Raw genomic sequence first — 11,302 nt, 5'->3', positions numbered from 1 at the left:
CAATGGTCTACCCTCGGAGCTCGGTGCATGAAGAATGATGGCTCAGATTCTGGAGGGTGCTGTCAAGTGTCGCACAAAAGAAAATAGGAAAATAAGCACATAAGAATTGTGGATCCACATTTGTAATGACTTTCATCAACATTTACCATTGTGTATTGCTATGTCAACTTTCCTCGTACAATTATGTCACGCTGTAGTCGTAGACTCCAATCGGTGCACCAAACATACCCCAAATATACCCCAACAGTACCCAAACCAAACTCCGACTGTACCCCAACCATTGGAGTCATTACGTCAGAGAAGGAGACCAAACGGCCCATTGAGTGCATGTTAGCCCGGCCAAATACGGCCCTTGTGACCACCTTCAGTAGAAAGACGGGGCCAGGCCCCAGTGGAAGTTCCTGCCCTGTCAGAGTGAACCTGTTGAGAGCAAACAGTCCCCAGGTAGCACCGGCAGGCCTCCGGGCAGGCGAGGGTTAAAATAACACTTTGTTGTGCGTTGCCTGAAAGCAAAACTACAAACAATTCTCGCTGTATAAAAGCTTTCAGGAGCCTCCCGGGCCTCACTCACGTTCGTGCAACTGAGCAGGTGAGAGCTTCCTCTCTCTCTGAACTCCGACTGCTGTGAGGACTCTGTGAGGCGCAGACAAGGTTCAAAGCCAGACAAGGTACTGACGCATGTACCCATTAATGTGAGAAGTGGGGGGGGGGGGCATCGTGTGATCCCGTTAGTGTTGGGGGGGCACAGTGTGATCCCATTAGTGTGAGAGGGGGCACAGTGTGATCCCGTTAGTGTGAGAGGGGGCACAGTGTGATCCCATTAGTGTGAGAGGGGGCACAGTGTGATCCCGTTAGTGTGAGAGGGGGCACAGTGTGATCCCGTTAGTGTGAGAGGGGGCACAGTGTGATCCCGTTAGTGTGAGAGGGGGCACAGTGTGATCCCATTAGTGTGAGAGGGGGCACAGTGTGATCCCGTTAGTGTGAGAGGGGGCACAGTATGATCCCGTTAGTGTGAGAGGGGGCACAGTGTGATCCCATTAGTGTGAGAGGGGGCACAGTGTGATCCCATTAGCGTGAGAGGGGGCACAGTGTGATCCCATTAGCGTGAGAGGGGGCACAGTGTGATCCCGTTAGTGTGAGAGGGGGCACAGTATGATCCCGTTAGTGTGAGAGGGGGCACAGTGTGATCCCATTAGTGTGAGAGGGGGCACAGTGTGATCCCGTTAGTGTGAGAGGGGGCACAACAACAATAGCAACAACAATGTCTTCTATTTATATGGTGCCTTTAATGTTAATAAAACATCCCAAGGTGCTTCATAGGAGCGTTATAAAACAAAATTTAACACTGAGCCACATAAGGAGATATTAGTGACAGGCGTCCAAAAGCTCAGTCATAGAGGTCAGCTTTAAGGGAGCATCTTCAAGGAGGAGAGAGAGAGGTGGAGAGGGTTTAGGGAGGGAATTCCAGAGTTTGGGGCCCCAGGCAGCTGAAGGCACGGCCACCAATGGCGGAGCGATGGGAGTCGGGGGATGGGCAAGAGGCCGGAATTGGAGGAGGGCCGAGATCTCGGAGGGTTGAGGGGCTGGAGGAGGTTTAGAGAGATAGGGAGGGCGAGCTCTGCAATAAAATCCAAGCCTATCGTCTCTATCACTACACTGGTGCTCCACCCCTCAATCCAACTCTGCCAGGCGACAAAGTAAATCGAGGTGATGGGGTGGGGAGTGCGGTGGGGGATAAGGTGTCGGAGGGGGTGGGTGGTCGATTTTCTTATGGAGCTCATCGCGAAGGGATACGGGAGGTAAGTTACAGCAGATCGTACAAGGCCTGCGCTGGGATTGGCCCTTTTCCCTCTAAGGCCTAGAAGTCTCACTCTGACCCTTCTTCACCATCCGTCCAATGAGATGTTGAACCGAGTCGTTCCCGATCAGGTGGACGTTAATATTCCCATTTGGAGGTGCTCACCTCGTGTCCCGGGCCAACACTCCTCCCTCGGTCAGACGACCTGAGCGGCCAAATTGTTAGTGCGAGAGGTACAAAATGGCCGCCGCTTCGGTTCACTCTTCATAAGAAGCCCAATAGGGAATTCAGAAAAAAACGTCTAGCCGGAGAGCGGGCGAGAATGTGGAACCGGCTACCGCAGGGTGTGGTTGAGGTGAGTGACGTAGTTACATTTATGGGGAGGCCGGGTAAACGCATGAGGGAGAAAGGAATTGAGAGGAATGCTCGTGTGAAGCAAAAACGCCGAACGGCCTGTTTCCGTGACGGGTGCTCGATGCCGTTCACTGAGGCCTTTGGAAAAAGGAAAGAAGAATTGAATTTATATAGCGCCTTTCAGAGCCACAGGTTGTCCCAAATCGCTGTTGCAATGGTGGAAATAGTAGGTTGCAGATATGTGTGTGTGTAGGAACCGAATATTGAAGACCGTACCGAAATTATAGTTACTGCAATTCCCAGTTGCGTATCATTTACCAGTCTTTACCATGTCTAAGTGTTGGCATTGAGAAGGTTAATCCACCGTGAATGGGAGGAAGTGGTGAAAAAGCCAGGCTGTTGTTAGGTGGACCTCACAATGGAGGGAGGCAAATTCCCTTCATATTTAGCTGCTGATTAGCATTTCTGGAGGCCTCATTCCTGCTCAATTGTTTCTTTAGCGGTTGTTAGAGGAATGAGGCAGGCTTCTCGTAAGGAACAGGAAGTAATTATCAGGTGCAGTGTGTTCGTCAGAATAGAAGATCGCATGAAGTGCTGTATCACCAGAAAATTCTCCTTCTTTGTCCCAGCTAGTTAGTCTAATCCCCCTCACTCCCCGCCCCCTTTAATATCCACCCAGTCTAATCCCACTCTCCCCCTCACTCCCCACACCCTTTAATATCCACCCAGCCTAATCCCACTCTCCCCCTCACTCCCCGCACCCTTTCATATCCCACCCAGTCTAATCCCACTCTCCCCCTCACTCCCCGCACCCTTTAATATCCACCCAGTCTAATCCCACTCTCCCCCTCACTCCCCACACCCTTTCATATCCACCCAGTCTAATCCCACTCTCCCCCTCACTCCCCACACCCTTTCATATCCCACCCAGCCTAATCCCACTCTCCTCCTCACTCCCCACACCCTTTCATATCCCACCCAGTCTAATCCCACTCTCCTCCTCACTCCCCACACCCTTTAATATCCACCCAGCCTAATCCCACTCTCCTCCTCACTCCCCGCCCCCTTTAATATCCACCCAGTCTAATCCCACTCTCCCCCTCACTCCCCACACCCTTTAATATCCACCCAGTCTAATCCCACTCTCCCCCTCACTCCCCACACCCTTTAATATCCACCCAGTCTAATCCCACTCTCCCCCTCACTCCCCACACCCTTTCATATCCCACCCAGCCTAATCCCACTCTCCTCCTCACTCCCCACACCCTTTAATATCCACCCAGTCTAATCCCACTCTCCTCCTCACTCCCCACACCCTTTAATATCCACCCAGTCTAATCCCACTCTCCCCCGCACTCCGCACACCCTCCAAGTGGATGTATCTTCTCTATGCCAACCCTATCAAACCCCTTCACCATTTTTCACTTCTATCAAGCCAGTTGACAAAAATCTACCCTGGGATGTCTTTCACGTACCCCTTCACTGGCTTCACACAGTATTTGTACACAGTGAGAGCCCAAAAACTGTTTCACCTGGGCTCTGTTTCCTTGTGGCTGTTGATTGGGGCTATGGGGAGAACTCTTCTTTCCGAAATGATTCCTTGGGATCATTCTCATCCAGTGGCAGAGGACTCAGTTTAATGCCTCTCTCAACGGAATGACCCATTCGGCGCTCCCTCAGCCCTGCATTGGCGTGTCGGCCTAAGATCACGGGCTCCCTAATCCCAGGAGCGGAACTTCGACTCACCACTGCTGGACACGTGTTTACTTGGTAGGAATGGGACTTGCACTTAATTGTAAAACGTTCGATGGCGCTTCGCCAGAGCCACACAAAGAAATGTCACCAAAGGCAAAATTCTGGGAATCTGTAATAAAAACAGAAAGTGCTGGGAATACTCAGCAGGTCAGGCAGCATCTGCGGAGAGAGAAACAGAGTTAACGTTTCAGGTCTGTGACCTTCTGTCAGAACTGGGAAAACTTTGGGATGTGACGGGTTGTGAGCAAGTTCAGAGGCAGGGGAAGTGGGGAAGGGGAGGAAAGAACACAAAGACTGCCTTGTCGCAGCGACTACAGGATATTAAATTGAAAGAGGTACAAGTAAATCGCTGCTTCACCTGGAAGGAGTATTAGGACAGGTGACCAAATTCTTGATCAAAGAGGTCGGTTTTAAGGAGCGTCTTAAAGGAGGAGAGAGAGGGAGGCAGAGAGGTTTAGGGAAGGAATTCCAGAGCTTAGGGCCCCAGGTGGCTGAAGGCACGGCCGCCAATGGTGGAGCGATGGGAATCGGGGGATGGGCGAGAGGCCGGAATTGGAGGAGTGCAGAGATCTTGGAGGGTTGTGGAGGAGGTTGCAGAGATAGGGGGAGGCAAGGCCATGGAGAGAGTTGCACCCAAGGATGTGAGCTTTAAAATCGAGGCATTGCCACCTGGTCGTCAATGAAAACTCTTGTGTTTGATGTCATATGTCACATGGTCCTTCTTCCTCCCAGGATGTTGAAGGTGGGACCTTTGCTGTTGAACGTCAAGGGGAGATGGTTCGATTCTCCCTTGTTGGAGATGGTCATTGCCTGGCACTTGTGTGGCGCCAATGTTACTTGCCACCTATCAGCCCAAACCTAAATACCGTCCAGAGACTGCTTCAGTATCTGTGAAGTTGCAAATGGAACTGAACACTATTTAACCGCCAACTCCATCAAGGCTTGCCAAGTTCCCCAAATTCAGCTGCTACTGTACCCCGAACCCCATAATTACTCCATCCAATCCTCACCCAACTTGTTTGTGACTTGAGTTGCATCCGATAGGACGTTGATGGGTCAAAAGATTCTTACAGAAGATCTGGGCTCTGTTCTCTAGAAAAGAGAAGGCTGAGGGGTGACCTGACAGAGGTCCTTAAAATCATGAAGGGGTTTCGATAGGGTAGACGTAACGAAAATGTTTCCACTTGTGGGCGGGGGGTGGGGGGGAGACCAGAACTAGGGGGTCATCAATATAAGACAGTCACTAATAAATCCAATCGGGAATTCAGGAGAAACGTCTTGACCCAGTGAGAATGTGGAACTCGCTCCCACAGGGAGTGGTTGAGGTGAATCGTGTCGATACATTTGAGGGAAAGATGGATGAACACATGAGGGAGAAAGGAATAGAAGGATGTGCTGATAGGGTGAGATGAAGAGGCCTACGTGGAGTAGAAACACCAGCACGGAGCAGATGGGCCGAATGGCCTGTTTCTGTAAACGCTATGTAGTTTTCATACAATCATCAGTGAACAGCCCCACCTCTGGTCTTGTGATGTGGTGGTGGGGGGGGGGGGGGTTGGGGGAGGGGGAAGGTCTTCGATGAAGCAGCTGAGCTTAGTTGGGTTTAGGACACAGCACTTCCTGCTTTCTGGACATGGCTCCGACTAATCTTCTACGTGTTTCTCTTCCTCCCAGGGTGCGACATGGCTGCTCCAGTTGTTGTGATGAGCCAGCCGCAGCACACCAGCACCACCACCATCATCACCAGTCAGCCAAAGGGCTGGAGCTCTGGGATCTTCGACTGCTGTGAGGACTGTGGAATCTGTACGTATGCTCACATTACCCACCCCACCTCCGCAACTGTTTTGCCACCTCCTTTAATGCCCTCAACCACCTCAAAGGTTCCAACGCCTGCCGCAACGCAGGCTGAGTGGCTGCCCTTAGGTGGAGACAGTGAATCAGCCGGCTATTTGACTGCAGGGGCATCACGATTAAGTCTGAGCCTGCTCAGCGACAGATTGCGCAACCACGGGTGTCTCCATTTCTGTGACCTAGATTTCAGCTCCTTACGTACTGAACTGGCACAAAAAAAAAAGGACACTTTCCTTCATGTCAAAATCACATGACGAAAATTTTTCAAGATACCTTCAGGGCTGATTAAGGTGCGGTATGTGACCTCACTGGAATGTAACTTCCCCAAGACAGTCATGCACTTTATCGCTTCCAGGACAGGTACAGCATGGGGTTAGAAACAGAGTAAAGCTCCCTCTACACTGTCCCCATCAAACACTCCCAGGACAGGTACAGTACGGGGGTTAGATACAGAGTAGAGCTCCCTCTACACTGTCCCCATCAAACATTCCCAGGACAGGTACAGCACGGGGGTTAGATACAGACTGTACACTGTCCCCATCAAATGCTTAAGGGGAGATTTAATTCAGGTGTTCAAAAAACATGAAGGGTTTTGAGAGAGTAAATAAGGAGAAAGTGTTTTTACTAGCAGGTGAGGTCAATAAGAACACAGCTCTGTGACATTTGGCAAAACAAGTGAGATAAGAAGAGTGATTTGTTTACGCAGTGAGTTGTTGTGATCTGGAACGCGCGGCCTGATCGGGAGGTGGAAGCAGCTTCAACAGCAACTTTCAAAAGGGGAATTGTATAAATACTGGAAGGGGAAAAATTACAGGGCCGTGGGGGAAGAGCAGGGGGGAGTGGGACTGATTGGATAGCTCTTTCAAAGAGCCGGCACAGGCACGAGGAGCCGAATGGCGGAGGGAGAGCCGGAAGAGACAGGAGGTGGGAATCAGGCTAACACTGGTCTAACTCCCTTCCCGATATTATTCTCCGGAGAACTTTAGGGAGCTCACAATCAGAAAGGGTTTAGGACTGTGTCATATCTGGCCCTGGCAAATTTCCATTGGGTGTGTTGTTAAAATTCTTCCAACATCAGAGCACTATTCTAGTAGCTGGCATGACCTATATGTACCAGAGCCTCAGGGAACAACATGCAAACTGAATTTGCCCAAAGGCATCTGACTCAAACAATAAGCTCTCACAGTTTCCCAGTTACAAAACAGAGTTAAAAATATCTCCTACTGTGCTCGCAAACACAGCCGATGTACAGGTGCGAAGGCAGTGCCCTCAGGAGCCCAGAGGATCCAGCTCGTTAATCTTTGAATGATGCAGCAACATTTTTTTTTAGGAGGCTGCTCGGCCCATTGTACCTTTTGCCAGCCCTTTGAAAGAGCTATCTGATTCGTCCCACTAACCCCACCCATCTCCCTTTTCTTTCCCCACGCCCCTGCATTTTATTCCTTTTCGAGTGTCTCATTTTCCCCCCTTTTGAAAGTCACTGTTGCATCTGCTTCCAGATCACAACAAGTCGCTGCGTAAACAGATTTCTCCTTGTCTTCACCTCTGCCTGTTTTTCTAATTATCGTCGATCTGCATCCTCCACTAATTGATGTTCATTACTCCATCAAAACCCGGCATGATTTTACACCCTGGGATGGTCTTGGCAGGAGGAGGAGTGTCTCTGATCAATCTCTGCCTGGTTCACATTTTGGGGATCCGAGGGGGCAATGGGGCATGCTGTTGCTTGCCCCAACACCCAATCGAACCCTTGTCCGAAAAAGACGTTAAAGGATTGGGCTGCAGATCTTCCCCTTAGATTTGATGAAAGTTAGGTCATTGTTTTAAAAATAAAGACAATTTTAAGTTGATGGCATCTCTCCTTTCTTAAACTAGCGGCTGTTGTACACAAGAACATGGGAACAGGATGAGGCCATTCAGCCCCTCGAGCCTGTTCCGACATTCAGTGAGATCATGACTGATCTGTGACCTAACTCCAGATACCCACCTTTGTCCCATATCCCTTAATACCTTTGGTTAACAAAAATCTATCAATCTCAGATTTAAAATAATAACTGATCCAGCATCAATTGCCATTTGTGGAAGAGAGTTCCAAACCTCTACCATCCTTTGTGTGTCAAAGTGTTTCCTAATTTCACTCCTGAAAGGTCTGGCTCTAATTTTTTTAGACGGTGCCCCCTGGTCCTAGACTCCCCCAATTAACGGAAATAGTTTCTACCCTATCTGTTCCCTGTAATATCTTGAAAATTTTGATCTGGTCGCCCCTTAATCTTCTAAATTCCAGGGAATATAACCAAGGTTTGTGTAATCTCCACTCAAAATTTAACCCTTGGAGTCCAGGTATCATTCTGGCACTCCCTCCAAGGTCAATACGAGGTGGGGTCAGGGGTCACTTGGCAGGACTCTCCAGGTGTTAAACGTTAATCTCCTGCTGGGAGCAACCCAGGAGACAAAGACCCCTGGTCATGGGTGTCACTCACGCTTTTGAGTCAGAGGGCTGTGGGCTCAAGTCCCACTCCGAAGACCGAGGGAGTGCTGGAGGCGCCGTCTTTCGGACGAGGCGCTAAACCGAGGCCCCGTCTGCCCTCTCAGATGGACGTCGAGGATCCCACGGTGCCATTTTGAAGAAGAGAAAGCGGGGTTCTTCCCTGGAGTCCTGGGTGAATATTGTGAACCAGCGTCACCAGAGCAGAATGCGTAGCTGTTGCTACCTTGCTGTTTGTGGGATCTTGCAGTGCGCAAATTGGGCTGCCCTGCAACGGTGATCACAGTGGGAGGTGAGAGAGACGTTCCGAGCCACCTCGATAGGAGGCAAGGCTCACATACCGATGAATGACATTGCCAGTACAAAAAGCAAACCTCCTGACCTCAGTATCCTGTGGTGGAACAGTTGTAGCATGTGAGCGTACCCTGAAACAAATACCCATTGCCTTTGTCCTTTGTGCTCCCCAGGTTGCTGTGCAGTCTGGTGTATGCCGTGCTTTATGTGCAAGACAGCGGATCAGTTCGGGGAATGTCTCTGCCTCCCGTTGCTGGACACAACCTGCAATGGTTGTGGCTACGTCAGCTCGGGGGCGATTCCACCAATCTCCCTCGCGATGCGAGTCGCTCTGCGTGAGAGGCATGGCATTCCGGTAAGTGTAAAGTGTGCGCTCTGTGTGGGTCCGGGGGGAGATGCAGATTAAGTCCTGTCGCATCGGCCATCCAGCCCCTCACTTCTGTGCCAGCTCTTCGCTTAGTTCCATACTCCTTTGCCATTCGGCCCATCCGTGCTATGCTGGCTCCGTCCCCTCAGTCCCATTCCCTTGCTCTTTCCACCACCCCCTTTAAGTTCTTTCCCAGCCAAATATTTCTTCACCGCTTTTAAAATGGGCGGGAAGTTCAAAACTCCCTTTAAACGTCCATTTTGTTATGGTTTCTGCTCCCCCACTCTTTCTGGTCAGGCATTCAACATCCCTGTGTCAAAAATATTCTCTCTTACGCTCACAACTATTGCAATCTTCAATAGTTCGTCCCAATTTTCCTTACATTTCTGAACTATCCGTGACATTCTCCTTCTGGTCTGCGACTTCGCCCGTCTCTCTCATTCTGACTCCTAGGCTTCTGTGACTCTCTCAATCCAGCCCAGGAACCTCGAAGTCACCAGGGAATCACAAAGCCTGGGCATCGTAATGTTGGAGCCTGGCACGTACTGCTGGAGAGGGAGTCTTGCCAGGTGAGACCCTGGCACTTGGTGGTGGCTTCAAAGTCTTTATATTTTTGTTTTCTCATGGGATGTGGGCATCGCTGGCAAGTCCAGCATTTGCTGCCCATCCCTAATTACCCTTGACAAATGAGTGGCATTTTGAGAGTGTGGGTTACATGTAGGCCAGACCGGGTAAGGATGGCAGATTTCCTTCCCGAAAGGACATTAGTGAACCAGATGGTTTTTTTTATAACAGTTGATTGTTTTATGGCACCATGACGGAGATGAAGTTGGAAAAGTGGGACAGAGAAGATTGGCTGGAATAAAAGCAGGAATGATAAAAATCCCCGTCCTCGCCCCCCCCCCCCCCCCCCGAAACAAAAAAATCCTGGCACCTTTTTCACTTTGAGCACAGGTTTGGCGTGGGGGAATTGAATAAGTGGGTTAAAGATGGGTAAATCATGAATGTCTCATTACCGATAAATACATTTCTTTCTCTCTTGTCTTTTCGACACCCAGGGCTCCATCTTTAATGATTGCTGCATCATGTACTGGTGTAACTGCTGCGGCTGGTGCCAACTTGCACGGGAAATGAAGGCACGGAAGAGTACTGTGACTGTCGTCAATGCCAGCACGACCATACTTCCACACCCGACCTATGTGCCCCAACCCAACTACGTCCCCCAGCCTGCCTATGCCGTCCAGCCTCCTTACCAACATGCTCCAAGCCAAGTCCCACCCTATCCCCAAAAATGAACCATAAGAACCATTGCAGGCAGGCAAGAGGGGCACAGCAATGTCATGGCACTGATAAATTATTAATTATGCTGACGATTGATTGATTAGAGGTTACATTCAATGCAATTACTAAACAAGAAAGGCTACAACTGGAGCTCCCTGGCCTGTCGTTAAGAAGGAACTGCCTGCTGTGGATTAGGTCGGCTGAGAGGTCTTTTCTTGGGTTCTGCTGTTTTTAGTCACTTCTATAACTAGACTAAGCCTCCTCCTTGTTTTCTTTTAGTTTTTAGAGATACAGCACTGAAACAGGCCCTTCGGCCCACCGAGTCTGTGCCGACCATCAACCACCCATTTATACTAATCCTACACTAATCCCATATTCCTACCACATCCCCACCTGTCCCTATATTTCCCTACCACCTACCTATACTAGGGGCAATTTTTATAATGGCCAATTTACCTACCAACCTGCAAGTCTTTTGGCTTGTGGGAGGAAACCGGAGCACCCGGAGGAAACCCACGCAGACACAGGGAGAACTTGCAAACTCCACACAGGCAGTACCCAGAATTGAACCCGGGTCGCTGGAGCTGTGAGGCTGCAGTGCTAACCACTGCGCCACCCTAATGGGACTGTGGCTGGTGTTTGGTGTTGTCTGGGGTCTCTCCGTCCCTCTCTCTCAGGGTGATATCTGTACACTGACTGGTGTCTCTCAGCCCCTCTCTCTCAGGGTGATATCTGTACACTAACTGGTGTCTCTCAGTCCCTCTCTCTCAGGGTGATATCTGTACACTGACAGGTGTCTCTCAGCCCCTCTCTCTCAGGGTGATATCTGTACACTGACTAGTGTCTCTCAGTCCCTCTCTCTCAGGGTGATATCTGTACACTGACTGGTGTCTCTCAGTCCCTCTCTCTCAGGGTGATATCTGTACACTGACTGGTGTCTCTCAGTCCCTCTCTCTCAGGGTGATATCTGTACACTGACTGGTGTCTCTCAGTCCCTCTCTCTCAGGGTGATATCTGTACACTGACTGGTGTCTCTCAGTCCCTCTCTCTCAGGGTGATATCTGTACACTGACTGGTGTCTCTCAGTCCCTCTCTCTCAGGGTGATATCTGTACACT

At 50.2% G+C, this 11,302-nt stretch overlaps 1 protein-coding gene across 1 annotated transcript; it reads left to right on the top strand.

Annotated features, from left to right (window-relative positions):
- The first annotated feature begins 562 nt into the window (after positions 1-562).
- ponzr6 (plac8 onzin related protein 6) lies at positions 563-11,082 on the top strand. The gene is made up of 4 exons (XM_068023972.1): positions 563-668; positions 5,582-5,710; positions 8,711-8,892; positions 9,963-11,082. The coding sequence occupies exons 2-4, from the start codon at positions 5,590-5,592 to the stop codon at positions 10,197-10,199; spliced, it is 540 nt and encodes a 179-aa protein (XP_067880073.1). The 5' UTR covers positions 563-668; positions 5,582-5,589; the 3' UTR covers positions 10,200-11,082.
- Positions 11,083-11,302: the final 220 nt, after the last annotated feature.

Source organism: Heterodontus francisci, chromosome 48 (assembly GCF_036365525.1).
Source record: "Heterodontus francisci isolate sHetFra1 chromosome 48, sHetFra1.hap1, whole genome shotgun sequence".
Lineage (NCBI taxonomy): Eukaryota > Metazoa > Chordata > Chondrichthyes > Heterodontiformes > Heterodontidae > Heterodontus > Heterodontus francisci.
This window is presented reverse-complemented; position numbering and strand designations above follow the sequence as displayed.